The sequence below is a fragment of the Sus scrofa genome, chromosome 12, assembly GCF_054392235.1.
Source record: "Sus scrofa isolate SSC_HxYL_T2T_F1_AM1 chromosome 12, Sscrofa_HxYL_maternal_Yorkshire_Landrace_v2.0, whole genome shotgun sequence".
NCBI lineage: Eukaryota > Metazoa > Chordata > Mammalia > Artiodactyla > Suidae > Sus > Sus scrofa.
The window spans coordinates 35,677,824-35,697,652 of NC_139394.1; the positions used below are offsets into that span (position 1 = coordinate 35,677,824).

Here is a 19,829-nt window from a genome sequence, read left to right on the forward strand (position 1 = left end):
GTATGTGGGGCATTGTGTTCATGAAACCCACCATGTTTTTTTAGTCTAGATAGACATTTTTGTATCAGTATACGTTGGAAAGTAATTTCTAATACTGAGTTATTTCTTATTTCCTTATCTGAAAATGGATTGCCTCTTTCCATGAATACTCTGAGAATGATTTTATATACAAATATTTTGAAATAATTATTATTGTGGTTATCTGTAGGGATAATTTCTTCCAAGTGTTTTTATGAGTATTCTGTGTGTCATTTGATCCCAGCGTTAAACCTGTCAGTTGGTATGATAAACATAGAAATAGGGATATAATATGTTAGTTAGTTTGAAGATGAAGAATTATTGTACCTCCTCACTATCTGTATTTTTGAACCTGAGAAAAATGCTTTGGGATACAGATGCATGCCGCTGAGCCATTACTGTAACATTTGAAGAAAGCTGTAATGAGCAGTTGCATAGCCTATATCTGATGATTGTAGTTAATGAGGTTTTCTTTGTATTAAATTAGGAAGTGTGTGACTAGTAAAGAGGATATATTTTTTAGATTCATCATTTATATGTCAGAAAAAGTCAAGGGCATTTATTTCTCCACTGAACAAATTTGTATTTTTGTTTAAGGTTAAAAGATGGCATTAGTTGTTCAAGAAATTATTGGAATCAACTTTTTGATCAAAATTAAATTACCTCCCATTTATTTTTTTAATTGAAGTATCATTTATTTGCAGTATTGTATTGCTTTCAGGTGTACAGCATAGTGATTTAGTATTTTTATAGATTATACTCCATTAAAGGTTATCATAAGATAATAGCTATAATTCCCTGTGCTAAAAAGTATATCCCTCTTGCTTATTTATTTTATACGTAATACAAGAGTTTGTATCTCTTAGTTTCATACCTCTAATTTACCCCTCCTCCCTTCTCTCTCCCCTCTAGTAAGCACTGCTTTGTTTTCTACATCCGCAAATCTGTTTCTGTTTTGCATATATATTCATTTACATTAATTTTTATATTCCCTGTATAAGTGATATCATATAGCACTTGTCTTTCTCTTTAATATTTTTATTTTTTATTTATTTTCTATTTTTGTATATTTATGTATTTATTTTTATGGCTGCACCCACAGCATATGGAAGTTCCCAGGCCAGTAATTAATTCTTGAACCACAGCTGTGGCCTATACCACAGCTGCAGCAATTGTGCCAGATCCTTTAACATACTGCACTAGGCCGGGGGTTGAACCTGTGCCTCCGCAAATACCCAAGCCACCACGTGAATTCTTAACCCACTGCATAACAGCAGGAACTCCTGTCTTTCTCTTTCTGACTTCCATAGTACAATAATCTTTAGGTTCATCCACATTGCTGCAAATGATATACTGTCATTCTTTTTTGTGACTGAGTAATACTCCAAATTTCTTATTTTTTTAAAAATTTTTTTGGCAATGGCTGTGGCATACAAAAGTTCCCAGCCAAGCATTGAATCCATAACACAGCAGCGACCCAAGCTGCTACCATGAAACACCATATTCTTAACCCACTGTGCCACAGAAAAACTCCTGTGTCTTCTTTATGCAGTTTTCTGGGTTTTTTGCTTATTTGTTTGTTTTGCTTTTTAGGGACAGTGGCAGCATATGGAAGTTTCCAGGCTAGGGGTCAAATCCGAGCTACAACAGCCACAGCAACATGGGATCTGAGCCATGTCTGTGACCTACACCAAAGCTCACAGTAATGCCAGATTTCCAACCCACTGAGTGAGGCCAGGGTTCAAACCTGCATCCTCATGGATGCTAGTCAGATTCGTTTCTACTGCACCACAATGGGAACGCCAATCCAGCTCTCTGTCAATGAACACTTTGGTTGCTTTACTATCATGGCTATTGTAAATAATGTTCTTCCAGGAACATCAGGGTACGTATACCTTTTCAAATGTGTGTTTTGGGGTTCTCTGGGTATATACCCAGGAGTGGAATTGCTGAATTATATGGCAATTCTCTTTTTAGTTTGTTTTGAGAATCTCCATACTTTTTTCCACCAACAGTGTACATGTTCTCTTTTCTCCATATCCTTTCCAACATTTGTTATTTGTAGATTTTGATGATAAGCATTCTGACAGGGATGAGGTGATATCTCATTGTTGCTGTGACTTACATTTTTTAGTAATTAGTGATGTTAACATCATTTCATGTGCCCGTCAGCCAACTCCATGTCTCCTTTGGAGAAATGTCTGTTGAGCTGATCAGCCCATTTTTTTGATTGGTGTTTTGTTATTGTTGTTGTTTTCTATTTAACTTATGAGTATTTGTACATTCTGGATATTAACCCCTCAGTAGCACCATTTCTAAATATTTTCTCCCATTCTATAGCTTGTCTCTTGTTGTTGTTGATTTCCTTTGCTGTACAAAAGCTTTTGAGTTTAGTTAGGTCATATTTGTTTATTTTTGCTTTTATCTCTTTTACCTTGGAGACTGATCCAGGAAAACTTTGCTATGATTTATATCAGAGAATGTTTTGCCCATCTTCTCTTCTAGGAGTTTTATGGTGTCATGTCTTATATTTAGGTCTTTAAACCATTCTGTATTTATTTTTGTATGTGGTGTGAAGGATTGTTCTAATTTCATTAATTTACATGAGGCTGTTCAGCTTTCCCAACACCACTTGTTGAAGAATTTATCTTTTCTCCATTTTATATCTTGCCTTCTTTGTTGTAGATTAATTAACCATAGGTGTATGGGTTTATTTCTGTTCCATTGATCTCTTTGTCTCTTTGGGTTTTGTTGTTGTTGTTGTTGTTGTTTTGTCAGCACTATGCTGTTTTGATTACTGTAGCTTTGTAGTATTGTCTGAAGTCTGGGAAGGTTCTAGCTCTAGCTTTGTTCTTTTTTTACCCGCAGGGTTGCTTTGGCCATTCTGGATCTTCGATGGTTCCATATAAATTTTAGGAGTATTTGTTCTAGTTCTGTGAACCATGTCATGAATATTTTGATAGGGATTGCATTAAATCTGTAGATTGTTTTGGGTATCAATATTAATTCTTCCAATCCAAGAGAATGGGATATCTTCTCATTTTTTATATCAAGTTCAATTTCCTTCATCACTGTTTCATAGTTTTCAGAGTATAGGTCTTTCACTTCCTGGGTTAAGTTTATTTATAGATGCTTTTTTCTTTTTGATGCAGTTTTAAACAGGATTTTTTTTTTTTACTTTACCCTCTTGATATTGCATTATTAAAGTATAAAATGCAACAGATTTCTGTATTCTAATCTAGTATCCTGCTATCTTGTTGAAATCATTTATTAGTTCTAGTAGTTTTGTGTGGAGTCCGTAGGGTTCTGTGTGTTAAAGTACCATGTCGTCTGCAAATAATGAGTTTTACCTCTACCAACTTGGATACCTCTTATTTCTTTCTCTTGTATGCTTGCTGTGGCTAAGATTTCCAATACTATATTAAATACAAGTGGTGAGAATGGGCATTGTCTTGTTCCTGAATTTACTGAGAAGCCCTTCAAGCTTTTCATCAAGTATCACATTGGCTGTGGGTTTGTCATAAATGGCCTTTATTAAGTTGAGATATATCCTCTGTATACCCCTTTGATGAGAGTTTTTATCATGAATGGATGTTGCATTTTTCCAAATACCTTTTCTGCATCTTATGGGATGATCATGTTGTTTATGTCTTTCCTTTTGTAATTGCAGTGTATCACATTGATTTATTTATGTATGTTGAACCACCCTTGTGACCCTGTAATGCTTCCAGCTTGATCATGGTATATGATCTTTTTCATATGTTGTTGGATTCAGTTTGCTAATATTTCGTAGAGGATATTTGCAACTATATTTATCAAAGGAGTTTCCATCATGGCTCAGCAGGAATGACTCTGACTAGGAACCATGAGGTTGCAGGTTCATTCCCTGGCCTTGCTCAGTGGGTTACAGATCTGGCATTGCCATGAGCTGTGGTGTAGGTCACAGATGTGGCTAGGATCTGGCCTTGCTGTGACTGTGGGGTAGGCCGGCAGCTACAGCTCTGATTAGACCCCTAGCCTGGGAACCTCCGTATGTTGTGGGTGTGGCCCTAAAAAGACAAAAAGACAAAAAAAAATTATATATATGCCTGTAATTATATTTGTAGTGTCTTTGTCTGATTTTGGTAAGAGAGTAATGGTAGCCTTGTAAAATGAGTTTAGGAGTATTCCCATCTCTTCAGTTTTTTTGAATAGTTTTAGAAGAATAAGTTCTTTATATGTTTGATAGACTTTCCCATTGAAGCTGTCTAGCCCTAGACTCTTGTTCGCAGGGAGTTATTTCTTTTTTTATTGCCGGTTCTAGTCTAGTGATAAATTATTTCATTTTTATTTTTTTCCAATTCATTTTAATTTTTATTTCATATTGGAATACAGTTAATTTACAAGATTGAGTTCATTTCAGGTATACAGCAAAGTGATCCAGTTATATTTATACATATATCCATTCCCTTTCAGATTCTTTTCCCATGTAGGCTACTACAGAATATTGAGTAGAGTTCCCTGTGCTATAGAGTAGGTCCTTGTTAATTATCTGCTTTACAGATAGTAGTGTATATATATTAACACTAAACTCCTCATTTATCCCTCCCCACCCATGTTTCCTCTTTGGTAGCCATAAGTTTGTTTTCAAAATTTGTATATCTGATTTTGTTTTGTAAATAAGTTCATTTGCATCATTTTTTAAAATTCTGCCTATAAGTGATATCATGGGATATTTGTCTTTTTCTGACTTACTTGACTTAGTATGGTAATATCTGTGTTCATCTGTGTTGCTGCAAATGGCATTATTTCATTCTTTTTTATGGCTGAGTAATACTCCATTGTATATGTATACCATATCTTCTTAATCCATTACTCTGTCAATAGACATTTGGGTTGCTTCCATATTTTTGCTATTGTAAATAGTACTGCTATGAACATTGGGATGCATGTATCTTTTCAAATTATGATTTCTCAAGCTATTTACCCAGGAGTAGGACTGCTGGGTCATATGTAGTTCTATTTTTAGTTTTTTAAGGACCCTCCATACTATTCTCCATAGTGGTTATACCAATTTATATTCCTATGGACAATGTAAGAGGATTCCATTTTCTCCACACCCTCTCCAGCCTTTATTGTTTGTAGACTTTTTGATGATGACATTCTGACATGTGTGAGTTAATATGTCACTGTAGTTTTGATTTGCATTTCTCTAATAATTAGCCATGTTGAGCATCTTATTTGCTTTTTGGCCATCAGTGTCTTCTCTGCAGTGCCAGATCTGCACTGCATCTATGACCTACAATGCAGTTTGTAGCAACTCAGGATACTTAACCCACTGAGCAAGGCCAGGGATTGAACCCACATCCTCATGGAAACTATGTTGGGTCCTTAACCTGCTGATCCACAGTGTGAATTCCTATTTCAGTACTTGTGATTGGTCCATTCATCTTATTATTTCTTCCTTGTTCAATCTTAGTAGCTTATATCTTTCTAAGAATTTTTCTATTTTCTAGGTTGTCCATTTTATTGGCATATAGTTGTTTGCAGTAGTCTCTTACAATCTTTTGTATTTCTATAATGTATACTGTAACTTCCCTTTTTAGTTCCTAATTTTATTGATTTGAGCCCTCTCCATTTTTTTTTTTCTTGATGAATCTGGCTAAGGGTTTATCAATTTTGTTGATCTTTTCAAAGAATCAGCTTTTTGTCTTATTGATCTTTTTTATGGTTTTTTTCATTTCTATTTCATTTATTTCCACTCTGGTCTTTATGATTTCTTTCCTTCTGCTAACTTTGGGTTTTGTTTGTCTTTCTTCTCTAGTTGATTTAGCTGTAATATTAGATTGTTTATTTGGGATTTTTCTTGTTTCCTGAGGTATGCTTGTATTGCTGTAAACTTCCCTCATAGGGCTGTTTTTGCTGCATCCTGTAGGTTTTATATCATTATATCATTGTTGTCATTTGTCTCTAGGTATTTTTTGATTTCCTCAGTGATCCATTGGTTGTTTAGTAGTATATTGTTTAGGCTCCACATTTTTGTTTGTTTTTTTTTTTTCTTGTTATTGATTTCTAGTCTTTTTGCATTGTGGTTGGAAAAGATACTTGATATGATTTCAATTTTTTTTAATTTAAGAGGCTTGATTTGTGCCACAGAATGTGTGTGATCTATCCTGGAAAATATTCCCTATGCACTGGGGAAGAGTGTATATTCTGCTGCTTTCAGATGAAATGTTCTATAAATATCAATTAAGTACATCTGGTATAATGCATCATTTAAGACCTGTGTTTCCTTATTTTCTGTCTGGGTGCTTTGTGTATAAGTGGGGTGTTAAAGCCCCTCACTGTTGTATTACTGTTGATTTCTCCTTTAATGGCTGTTAGCATTTGTCTTATATTTGAGGTGCTCCTATGTTTTATGCATATATATTTACAACTGTCATATCTTTTCCTTGGAACAGTCCCTTGATCATTATGTAGTGTCCTTCTTTGTCTACTATAATAGTCTTTATTTTAAAGTCTGTTTTGTGTGGTGTGAGTATTGCTACTCCAGCTTTCTTTTGATTTTCATCTGCATGGAATACCTTTTTCTCTCCCCTCACTTTCAGTCTGTATGTGTCTCTAGGTGGAAGTGGATATCTTATTGATAGTATACGTATGGGGCTTGTTTTATTTATCCATTCAGCTAGTCTATGTCTTTTTGTTGGTGCATTTAATCCAATTACATTTAAGATAATTATCCCTATATATGTTTTTATTGCTGTTTTGTTAATCATTTTGAATTTTTTGTATAGGTCTTTTTTTCTTTCCTTCCTCTGTTCTCTTTCTGGTGACTTGATGACCATCTTTAGTATTGTTTTGGGATTTCTCTTTCTTTTTAGTATGCGTATCTATCATAGACTTTTGGTTGGTGGTTACCTTGAGGTTTTTATACTGCAGTCTCTCTCTCTCTTTCTATATATATACACACACAAGATTGTTTTAAGTTGTTGGTCTCTTAGTTTCAAATTCATTTCCAATATTCTGCACTTGTACCCTCCTCTTCTAATGATTGCTAACTTTGATATAATCTTTCTATGTGGATGATTTCCTACCTTTACTGTATGTTTGCCTTTACTGGCGAACTTACCCATTCATAATTTTCTTGTTTCTCATCATGGCCTTTTTTTTCTGTTTAGAGAAGTTCCTTTAGCATTTGTTGTAAAGACGGTTTGGTGGTGCTAAATTCTCTTAGCTTTTGCTTATCTGTAAAGCTTTTGATTTCTCTGTCCAATCTGAATGAGAGCATTGCTGAGTAGAGTATTCTTGGTTGTAGATTTTTCCTTTGATCACTTTAAGTATGTCACGCCACCCTCTTCTGGCCTGCAGAGATTCTGCTAAAAAATCAGTTATGAGATTCTGCTAAAAAATCGGTTATGCAAAAAATCCTTATGGGGAATCCCTTGCATCTTATTTGTAGCTTTTTCCCTGGTTGCTTCTAATATTTTCAATGACTTTAATTTTAGTCTATTTAATTAATATGTGTCTTGGCATGTTCCTCTTTGGTTTTATCCTGTATGGGAGTCACTGTGCTTCTTGGTCTTGAGTATTTCCTTTCCTATGTTAGGGAAATTTTTGGCTATTTAAATATTTTCTTTAAATATTTTCTCCAGCCCTTTGTCTCTCTCTCTCTTCTTCTGGGACTCCTAAATGCAAATATTGGTGTTTTTAATGTTGTCTCGGAAGTCTCTTAAACTGTCCTCAATTCTTTTCATTCTTTTCCCTTTATTCTCCTCCACTCAGACGCAGCCCATAGTCACATCTTTTTCCTGGTCACTGTCACCCCAGATCTAGTGCTGTGCTTTGGTAGGGAGTTAGGTGGGCCAGAGTGTTCACTCAGCTTGGGCCTGTGCACTCAGCGAGGGCAGTCCTAGGAAATCTGGTTGCCTTGCTGCTGTCAGAAGTCTGGGCTGCTTCTGGGCTACTTCTTGAGCCAAGAATGGCTGCCTCCACCCAAGACTTTTCCAGGTCCTGGTCTCCCTAGCTCTAGTGTCACACTGTGGAATGGAGTGAGTGGGGCTGGGCTGTTCTGTTAGCTTGGACTCTGGAGTATGGCAGGGTGGCAGCTACTAGGGCAGACTTCTCTGTGCCCTGCCTGGGGGTGGGCTAATACCTACATACTCCTCATGAGTATAGTCTCATCTTCTCCAGCCTTTCTGTCTATCCCAGCAGTTCTCCAGCCAAAGGGTCTCGTATGCTATGCATAGGAACCCCCACCTCCTGCTCAGGACTGGGATGTTCCAGTCTATGTCTCAGCATGCTCGCTTCTCTGGGCAAGTGTCCACCCTTGTAATATCTCTTTCCTCTCATCATCCTTCCATGGCCACAGATCCCAACTGGATTACTTTTTTTCCTGTCCTACCCAGTTATGATGTATCTTTCTTTCAGCCTTGGTTGTATAGGAGTCCTTTTGCCAGTTTCCAGTTTGTTTTCCATGAGAATTGTTCCACTTGTAGGTGTATTTTTATGTGTTTATGGGGGGAGATGAGTTCTATGTCCTCTTACTCTTGGCCTCTCATCAAATTACTTCCAATTTAAATTTGTGAACTTTCCTCACTGACACACTGTATTCATCTAGAGTAAATTTTACTTTAAACAAAATTTTCCTCTAAGTTTATTTCAGGATCAATTTATACTGTAGGGAGTTCCCGTCGTGGCGCAGTGGTTAACAAAACCGACTAGGAACCATGAGGTTTCGGGTTCGATCCCTGGCCTTGCTGAGTGAGTTGAGGATCCGGCGTTGCCGTGAGCTGTGGTGTAAGTTGCAGACGCGGCTGGGATCCCGAGTTGCTGTGGCTCTAGTGTAGGCCGGTCAGCTCCGATTAGACCCCTAGCCTGGGAACCTCCATATGCCGTGGGAACGGCCCTAGAAAAGGCAAAAAGACAAAAAAAAAAAAAAAAAAAAAAAAATTTATACTGTAGTTAATTGCATTTTGCAATTTTATTACCAAATATAATGTTATTGAGTACCTTCTGTGATAGGTATTTTATTTGCATTAATTTAGTAAAATTGTTATTCCTTTACCTGAAAATATCTATCATGTGCAAGAATGGTTATTTTATGTGTACAGTTTAAAGAATAATAAACACACACATACTCACCACTCCGCTAAGAATGAGAATCCTTGACATTGCCTGTGCTCTTTTCTTGGTCATATATAACTTTTTCTCTCCTCAAGAGATAACTCTATTCTTTTTTTTTTTTTTTCTTTTTTGATGGTAACTCTATTCTAAATACTGAATTTATCATTTCTACACTGTTTAAAAGTTGATTACTAAAATATTAACGAGGTCAAAGAATTTGTTTAAGGTGTTGTCAGAATTTTCAGTTTTCTTTCTCTGGCGCCTAGAAAAATATTTGGCTCATAGTACATGCTCAGAAAATAATTATTAGATTGGTGTATTGTTTTCTAAAGTAGTTCTGCCCATCTTCACTCTTACTAGTCTTATGAAAGAGTTGCCATTGCTCCACGTACTTAATATTCAGTCTCATTATGATACCTTTTGATTTATTTCTGCCATCTTTTTTTTTTTTTTTTTTTTTTTTTTTTGTCTTTTTGTCTTTTTAGGGCTGCACCTGAAGCATGTGGAAGTTCCCAGGCTAGGGATCCAGTTGGAGCTGTAGCTGCCAGCCACAGCCACAGCCACAGCAATGCATGATCCGAGCTGCATCTGCAATCTATACTACAGCTCATGTCTGCCGTCTTATTTTTTTAATTTTTCCTTGTTCTTTTTTAAATCACTCTTTGGTTTGTTTGATTATGTTTGATTATTTGGTTAGTGGTTTTTGCATTTTATTTTTTCTTCCCCAACTTTTTTAGAAATTATGCATTCTCTTGCATAACTCTATTAGTGATTACCTTAAAACTTTAACATGCTTATTTAACTTAGTCTAAAATTAATCAGAATCTCTGTCCTTCTTTCAAACATACAAGGTGTTTATAATACTAACTCTGATTAGCTGCCTCCCAAATTACATGCTTCTTATTGCCCAGCTTTATTGAGGCATTGTTTCTCTAATTCATTTTCTTGGCAATCATCTGCTATTTCACTCACATGATCATTGAATTTCTAATTTGTTATTTTCTACCTAATATTTTAACAATAATATCTTATTCCTGATTTTATTCTTGATTCACATTTTTAGCTCAAAAAAGATAAACAAAATGTAGTAATACAAACTATGGACTATTATTGGGCCATAAAAGGAATGAAGTTTTGATATATGCTACAACATTGACAAACATCGAAACATTAAGCTGAGTGAAAGGAGCTAGATCCAAAAAGTTAACTAATTCTATTTATATAAAATGCCCAGAATCTATTTTCTGTCTCTATAAGACCCATAGAGATATAAAATAGATTAGTGGCTGCCTGGAGCTGGCAGTATAAGGAAATAGCAAGTGACTGCTAATGGGTATGGGGTTATTTTGGGGGTAATGAAAATTTTCTAGACTCAGGTAATTGATGTACAACTTTTTAAATATACTGCTTAACTATATCCCAAAACAGCATATGTGAATTATATCTCAAATCTGCTATTAATAAAAAGGAAAGTCACATATTGGTATATACAGTACAGTAACACTTATATACAAATCAAAACTTTAAAATATTTTTTAAAACTATTCATCAAATATATTTATATATTTATAAATTTATATACATTTTTATAAATAAACACTTTTACTATATGAAGTAATGGTATAAAAACATGCCTGAGAACTATCTATAAGAAACTCCACTAAAAAAAAAAGAATGTAAGAAAGTAAAAACTTATGCTAAAAACTGGGAGAAAATATTTGTAATACACTTAATGTATACAATGCTGGTATCCAAAATATATAAAGAACTCCTAGAGATAAATCAGAAAAAGACCCACTGATACTATTCCTAGGTGTATACCCTAAAGAAATTTTTACCTATGTGCTCTTGTAGATATATACAAGAATGTTTTTTGCTAGTAAGCTAAAAACATGTTAGGGATACATGTGTGTGCAACAAACCATTTCAAAGTAAATAGTATGGGGATGATAATGACATATTCTTTAGTGGTGATTACCTCTAGTATAGTAGGAGAGGAGTATATGACATAAATTCAACCGTGTTAGCAGGTTTATAATTCTTAAATGGATTCATGAATGTTTAATTGTCCTGCTTTAAAACATGTGTATTTGTTATATGTATGTTTTTAATTTTTAAACTTTTTTTTTGTCTTTTGTCTTTTTAGGGCCGCCACTATGGCATATGGAGGTTCCCAGGCTAGGGGTCTAGTTGGAGCTACCATTGCCAGCCTAACCAGAGCCACAGCAGTGCCAGATCTGGGCCACATCAGCAACTTACACCACAGCTCATGGCAACGCCGGATGCTTAACCCACTGAGCAAGGCAGGGATTGAGCCTGCAACCTCATGGTTCCTAGTCGGAATCATTTTTGCTGCACCACAACGGGAACTCTATATGTATATTTTTAGTATATTCCAAAGACATAATAAAATGCTTGGGAATATTAAAATAGTTGGAGAGAAGTTTAGAAGGGGCTTTTACAATGTTTTGCATTACATTCAAAATCTGAAGTAAACATACTTAAATTCTAGGCTTTAATGTTCTATTAAAATAATTTTTAAAAAGCATGCAAAAGATCTAAAATGTACAGAGTAGAAAGCTGTGATATATTGATAATTTTTTTAAAAAACACGGAACTCTGTATATAGTGTAATTTTTGTCAAAATATACCTTTTTAAAAATATGTAGGTGCTGTATTCATGAAAAAAAAATAAGGAAAATTATACTTCAAACTATTAATAGCATTTGTCTCCGGAGTGGTTCTCAAGGACACGGATGCAAGGTTTTTGCCTCGGGGATATTTGGCAGTGTCTGCAGACATTTTTAGTTTTCACAATTGGAGAGAATGCCATCAAATTAGGATTCACTAACAAAAAATACTTCCTAAAACTTCATGTATGAAAATTTAAAGCATATTGCTAAATAAATCATAAGCCAAAAACATTGCTAACAAACATTATAAAAGAAGTTAAATCTCACTTGTAGTTAGAAGAATTAAAATTCACAGAGTACTATTTCGTATCCAACATATTGACAGAAATTAAAGTATGAAAACAGCAAATCTTAAGAATATAGAAAAATACAAGGACTTATATACTAGTGTTGCACATAAATTGATACAATCAGTTTGGAGAGCAGTTTCTAATAAAGTTGACAATGTAAATAATGTATGACTCAGTGTTTCCTCTTCTAGGAATGTACCTAAGTAAAGTCTTTACTTATCTAGACGAGGAGACATACAAAATGTCTTCTACTAGAGTTCCCATTGTGGCTCAGTGGGTTTAAGAACCTGACTAGGATCCACGAGGATGCAGGTTTAATCCCTGACCTTGCTCAGTGGGTAAAAAATCTGGCGTTGCCACAAGCTGTGGTGTAGGTCACAGATGTGGCCTGGATCTGGCATTCCTGTGGCTGTGGCATAGGCCGGCAGCTGCAGCTCCCATTCGATCCCTAGCCTGGCAACTTCCATTTACCACAGGTGCAGCCCTGAAAAGAAAAAAAAATGTCTTTTTTTTAATAAAAAACAGACTGGAATAATCAATCAATTAAAATATATTAATGTATTAGGACACAATTTAAAGTTAAAATAAGTGCACTAGTTTTGCAATTAACAATATTGAGCCACAAACTATAGAAATGATCCCTGAAAGTAGAGAGGGAACATACCTTAACATAATAAAAGCCATTTATGACAAACCCACAGGAAATATAACACTCAATGGAGAAAAGCTGAAAGCCCTCCCACTAAAATCTGGAACAAGACAAGGATGTCCACTCTCACCACTGTTATTCAACGTAGTACTGGAAGTCCTAGCTAAGCAATCAGACAAACAAAAGAAATAAAAGGCATCCAAATAGGAAGAGAAGAGGTAAAACTGTCACTGTATGCAGATGACATGATACTATATATAGAAAACCCTAAGGACTCAAACCAAAAACTGCTTGAACTGATCAACAAATTCAGCAAAGTAGCAGGATATAAGATTAACATTCAGAAATCAGTCGCCTTTCTGTATACTAACAATGAAAGATTAGAAGAGGAATAAAAAGAAATAACTTTTAAAATTGCACCCCCAAAAATCAAATGCCTGGGAATACACCTGACCAAGGAGATAAAGGACTTCTATGCCAAGAACTATAAAACATTAATCAAGGAAATTAGCAAAGATGTGAAGAAATGGAAAGGTATTCCATGCTGCAATATTGGAAAATTAATATTGTAAAAGTGGCCATCCTATTTAAAGCAGTCTACAGATTCAATGCAATCCCTATCAAGTTACCCATGACATTTTTCACAGAACTAAAACAAACCAAAAATTTATATGGAACCACAAAATACCCAGAATTACCAAAGCAATTCTGAGGAACAAAAAGCAAGCAGGAGGCATAACTCTCCCAGACTTCAAGCAATATAACAAAGCCACAGTAATCAAGACAGGGTGGTACTGGTATCAAAACAGACATACAGACCAGTGGAACAGAATAGAGAACCCAGAAATAAACCAGACACCTATGGTCAATTAATTAATCTTTGACAAAGGAGGCAAGAATATAGCTGGGAAAAAGACAGTCTTTTCAGTAAGTATTGCTGGGAAACCTGGACAGCTGCATGCAAATCAATGAAACTAGAACACACCCTCATACTATGCATGAAAATAAACTCAAAATGGCTAAAGACTTAAATATAAGATAAGACACCATCAAACTCCTAGAAGAGAACATAGGCAAAACATTCTCTGACATTAACCTTATGAATATTTTCTAAGGTCAGTCTCCCAAAGTAACAGAAATAAAAGCAAAAACAAACCAATCGGACCTAATCAAATGGACAAGATTTTGCACAGCAAAGGAAACCACAAAGAAAACAAAAAGACAACTTACAGAATGGAAGAAAATAATTTCAAATGATTCAACTGACAAGGGCTTAAGCTCTAAAATATACAAACAACCTATACAGCTCAACAGCAAAAAAGCCAACAACCCAGTTGAAAAATGGACAAAAGACCTGAATAGACATTTCTCCAAGGAAGATATACAGGTGGCCAGCAAGCACATGAAAAAGTGCTCAACATCCCTGATTATTAGAGAAATGCAAATCAAAACTACCATGAGATAACACTCACACCAGTCAGAATGGCCATCATAAATAAGTCCATAAATACCACATGCTGGAAGGGGTGTGGAGAAAAGGGAACCCTCCTGCACTGTTGGTGGGAATGTAAATTGGTACAGCCACTATGGAGAACAGTATGGAGATAACCTTGGAAATCTATACATAGAACGACCATATGACCCAGCAATCCCACTCTTGGGCATATATCCAGACAACACTTTCCTTTAGAAAGACACATGCAACCGCATGTTCACTGCAGCACTATTCACAATAGCCAAGACATGGAAACAACCCATATGTCCATCAACAGATGATTGGATTAGGAAGATGTTGTATAAATACAGAATGGAATACTACTCAGCCATAAAAAAGAACAAAAGAATGCCATTTGCAGCAACATGGATGGCACTAAAGACTCATCCTGAGCGAAGTAAGTCAGAAAGAAAGATAAATACAGTATGATATCACTTATATCTAGACTCTAATATATGGCACAAATGAACCTTTCCACAGAGAAGAAAATCATGAACTTGGAGAATGACTTGTGTTTGCCAAGGGGGAGGGGAAGGGAGCAGGGTGGATGGGAGCTTGGGGTTAATAAATGCAAACTATTGCCTTCGGAATGGATTAGCAATGAGATCCTTCTGTGTAGCACTGGGAACTATGTCTAGTCATTTATGATGGAGAATGATAATGTGAGAAAATAGAATGTATACATGTATGTATAACTGGGTCACCATGCTGTACAGTAGAAAATAAAATTGTATTGGAGAAATAACAAAAAAAAAAAAACAACCAATATTGAGCAATTGTGAAATCATAACATTCAGGTAAAAAATAAAAATAATTTGTAAGTTTATCCTTTTGTAATATACTATGCATGTAAAATCTTAAAAGCAAAAGAGTACATGTTAGGGGATAAATGTAGCAGTGGCATCAATTCATGGACACAACCTTAGGATAGTGGTTCCTGCTGAAGAACAGTGGATAGAGCTTTCAACAAAGTCTATGATGTTTATATATATATATATAAATATATATATTTATATTTATATAAATAAATTTCAAGCAAATATCAGGGAGTATATATTTGATAATAGCAGTTTAAATACAAATTTCCCTTTTTTGGTGTATTTGGAACATTTTTTATGATTGAAGGGAAAGAATATCAAATGTTAAGAATCATTCCATGTTATGCACGGTAAATGTGATTGTGTAGACAGGGTAGGCAGCTGCTAAGTTAAACTCTAAAATAACTTTTGGAGTTCCCATTGTGGTGCAGCAGATACAGATCCGACTAGTATCCATGAGGTTGTTGCCCTGATCTGTGGTGTAGGTTGAAGATGCGGCTTGCTGCGCCTGTGGGGTAGGCCAGCAGCTGTAGTTGTGATTCTACATAGCCTGGGAACTTCCATATGTCGTGGGGGCAGCCCCAAAAAACAATAAATAAATGAATAAAATCACTTCTGAAGGAATCTTTGCTGTTTTCCCTTTTTCCTGTCTTCTTCTATGACTGTGTCCAACCACCTATACCTTGACCAGTTGGTTTTTGCCACGGTATATCCTATATGCACTTCCGTTAAATTTTGTATAATGTGCTAATTACATTTATTTACATCTTATTCTCACCTTGGATACCGTAGCTCTTTGAGAGTAGCAGCTGTATCTTGTTTGTGTGTCCGTTTGCATAGTTCAGTGCCTAACAAATAGTAAGCACTAAGTAAGTATTTGGTAAATTAAATGACAGGTGACTGAACAGATTTCAGAAGAGGAAGAAATATATAAAGGCTGATTACTAATATTAACCTTTGCCTACATTTTAATTTCGACATTCTTGCAAGAATAGAGTAATAGGGCATCTAGTCAGGCCCTATATGCATTAGTTAAGATTAGATTATGTATAACCTGGGAACCTAAAACATAGTTGTTTCATTAGAAATTTATTTCTGTCACACCAAAAAGAAGGCTGAAATAGGTGATCCAAGGCTGGCTTGGAGTTTCTCCATGCTTCAGGTATCGTTCTGCTCCAGCATCTTTGTTGAGATATATGAACCAAGGTGACAACTTAAATTCCAGCGATATTTTCTTTCTTCCTTTCTTTCCTTTCCTTCCTTTTTTTTCATCTTTTTTGTTATTCTTTTAAGTAAGCCCAAAGGAAGAAGGTAAGGGGACAAGATTTACTTACCCTTACTTTTGAAAGACTTCACAGATGTTCCCTACAAATTTGCCATATATCTCCTTGACTAGTACGTAGTCGTATGGCCTCATCAAGCTGGAGAAGGGGCTGGGAAATATCTTTAAGTTGGACAACAATGTTTCTAGCTAAAACTCGTGGCTCTGCTACTGAAGAACAGAGGAGAGCATGGACATTGAAATACAACCAGCAGCCTCTGAAGCTTTAATCAGCTATGGATACTAAGAAGAGAAAGAAGAGTAGGTTCCAGGGAAAGCTTTTTAGTTTACTACTTGTATAAGCCTGCTCATGAACTAACCAAAATTAAAATATTTTGTATTTAACCTAGTTCCTGTTAACCTCCATTTTTGTCTCAAGTACAAGATATCATCAACATGTCCATGTTTTAGACTGCTACTTAGAGAAATCAATGTTAAATCAAATTTAATAGGATTTCCTTGCTTTTTTTTTTCTTCTACCATGTCATATATTTTAAACTAAGAAATAGTTTGAATTTTGGTTCTAGGGATATGCTTATAAATTTGGCATCAGCCAAAGTCATAACCTTGGGGAAAAAAAATGAGGTGCTGGTAGATTAAGAAGCTGATGTCTAGTAGAAAATTAATCCATAAATAGTCAGAAATTTTTCTTTGAGCATGTCACTGTTCTGGATATTGACTCTTTTCTCTAGCTTGTAAAATAAAGTTGTAATGAAAAGTTTTAATCTTTGGAGATTGAAAAATTGCTTCACATGAGTCCATTTCCTTCCAGGCTTTAAATTATCTTGGTATTCAGCCCACAAAGGAACAACACCGGGCGCTGAGACGGCAAGTGCAAGTGGACTCAAAGGGGACAGTGTCTTTTGGAGGTAACATGACGTTCGTCATATTGTATCAAGGTAGAAACTTGGTCTAAGAATTATTGTGGCCCATTTTCAATGAGTGCCTCTTTAGAAGGAGAGAAGGAAAAATAAAAGCACATCTATTTCAAATTCCTTCATCAGTACTCTGAAAACTCAGCTGTAATTTCTGGCCTGGGTGGGTCAGCAAAAAGGAGAACTTTCTTAGCCTCTTTTAACTTTAAAATATCATCACTATTGGTTTTTTTATTTTTAATTTATTGTATAAATACCGCTTTAGTAATAACAAAAGAAAACAGCTCTATTCTGCTACTATGAAATTCTAATTTTTTCAACCAGTATGATATAATAAATGTTTTCATGATGCTGTATTCTTTTTTTTTTTTTTTTTTTTTTTTTTGCTTTTTATTGCCACAAGTGCAGCACATGGAAGTTCCCAGGCTGAGGGTCAAATCGGAGCTACAGCTGCCAGCCTACACCACAGCCACAGCAATGCCAGATCTGAGCCACATCTGTGACCTACATCACAGCTTATGGCAATGCTGGATCCTTAACCCCCTGAGCGAGGCCAGGAATCAAACCCACATCCTCATGGATCATAGTTAGGTTCATTACCGCTGAACCACAGTGGAAACACTGTGATGCTATAGTCTTATTATATAATTATTTTTAAAGATAGCATAATGTTGATATACTATAATATTAAAACTTTCCATTGTTGGGCATTTTGATGGCTTTTCATTAACTGGTAATATAAATACTTCAGTGTTTAACATAGCTTTTTTCCTTCTTTCTCTTAGGGTAAGTCCCCACAAGTGGCTTATACTTTTGAAATGTATTGACAAATTGTTTTCCAGAGATATTTTACACACATGCTTGTTTTGCCACTAGTAATGTTTATATGTAACAGTTTTTGTATCTTTGACAGCACTAAATATTTAATTTTTTTTCTTATATAGCAGATGCAACATTATATCATTTTTAAAGTATCTGCATTGCTAAAGAAAGAAATTTGGTGGTTTGAAGTAATGGAAAAAAAAGATATATTTGCTTCTCTCTCTTCCTGATATCATCCCAAAATAATGAGAACAAAAAACAGAAATATATGTATAACTAAAACCACAATATAAGTGCAGAAAGTAGATGAGGAAAGTAAGTACATTAGTGAGCAGAGGCATGTAAAGTCCAAGTCCGAATAGATGTGAGAATCGCAATGGGGAGCAAGCTGATTCCTGGAAAGACTTAGGAAGTGAAAGCATCAGGTACTTCAGGTTGCATATAGGCAGGGAATTTAAAACAATTGTTAGAAATCAGTATAAAGGAGCAATTATATATAGTGTTTCTTGCCCCCCTCTCAAGCAATCCAGCAACCACCACTCCCTTACCTTTGCAGAGGAAAATAAATATATTCTTTTGAGAAATTAAACCAGAGAGGTTCTGGACCTGTACTTGCCAGCAGCTAAGAAATTTATGGACATGTATGGTGAATTATCACTCATAAAACACACCTAGGTTGCTCAGTGATATTTGCAACCATGTTTATACTTTATAGGCAATAGGTTGTAGGATTCTCTCTGAAGAAGCTGAACAAAATACCAAAATAGTCAGACACCCGATTGCTCTGTAGTGAAACCCGCTAGTTGACAAAGGGAATTGGTTATGCATGCAAAACCTCCCATCAGTGATTTAGTGCCTGATTCTTCTTAAATATGAACTTAAAGCTACAGGTCACCAGACATTTGGAGAAATCCTCCAACATAAAATATAGATCCCCAAAATATCAATCAGACAGATAGAAAAAGAGGAACTCAGAAAAATAAATAAATATTGCAAAAGCAGATGAGAATTTCAGATAAACCATAATTAGCATCTTTAAAAAGATAAGCAAAACTAAGGCATCCATGAAATAAGAATAGGATATTGTAAAATGGGAACAATTAAAAGTATCATTGGAAATTAAAAGTATAATAACCAAAATTTTAAAAGTTGAAGGTAGATCCATGTCCAAAGAAGCTTATGGATTGCTAAGATGGCATCAGACAGTATTATATAACAATCAAGAGAGTATGCCTTTGAGTCAGACCTTAAATGGAGTCTTGCTATGCTGCTTATTTGCCAAGTAGCCTTGGGAAGTTTAAGACAATTAATTTATCTTAGCCCTAAACAGCAAAATGGAGAGGGTAAGAGGACCTACCTCAGAAAATTTTGAAGATAAAATTGCAAAGTGCCATGCCTAGCACGTTGAGACTGTTAAAGAAACATTAGCTGCTATTATTATTATTATTGTTAAACGTTGGGTTCTTTCAGCTAGAAAAGCTGTAAATCATAATGTTGTCATTTGTTTCAGAAAAAGTTCAACTCAAAGGAGTTGGAGAGATAATTATGCCTGTGATATGTTTTATCATCATAATATGATTTATTAACTTCAGCACAGTTAAATGAAGTGAGTGAAAACCAGTTTTTCTCTCACTTCTTATGTGAACTTAAATCTATCTGTCATTCAGTTAATTCTATGTTAAGGTAATTTACAAGTTAAATTTTAAGCATCAGTTTTAACACCTAGCTTCAACTTCATATAGAAAA

The 19,829-nt window shown here is 35.2% G+C and overlaps 1 protein-coding gene and 1 long non-coding RNA gene across 11 annotated transcripts in view; one reads left to right on the forward strand and one right to left on the reverse strand.

Moving 5' to 3' along the window:
* STXBP4 (syntaxin binding protein 4) overlaps positions 1-19,829 on the forward strand; it is a 201,527-nt gene that overhangs the window by 42,889 nt on the left and 138,809 nt on the right. For all 10 annotated transcript variants that reach the window (XR_014820421.1, XR_014820422.1, XM_021067245.2 and 7 more), the window contains one exon: positions 17,159-17,255. Coding sequence is in view for 8 of the 10 variants with exons in the window: in XM_021067245.2 (XP_020922904.1) it covers positions 17,159-17,255 (97 nt within the window). In the remaining 2 variants the exon portion in view is untranslated. The remainder of the gene's footprint in view (positions 1-17,158; positions 17,256-19,829) is intronic.
* LOC146398168 (uncharacterized) overlaps positions 1-19,829 on the reverse strand; it is a 114,093-nt gene that overhangs the window by 35,450 nt on the left and 58,814 nt on the right. The window lies entirely within an intron of this gene.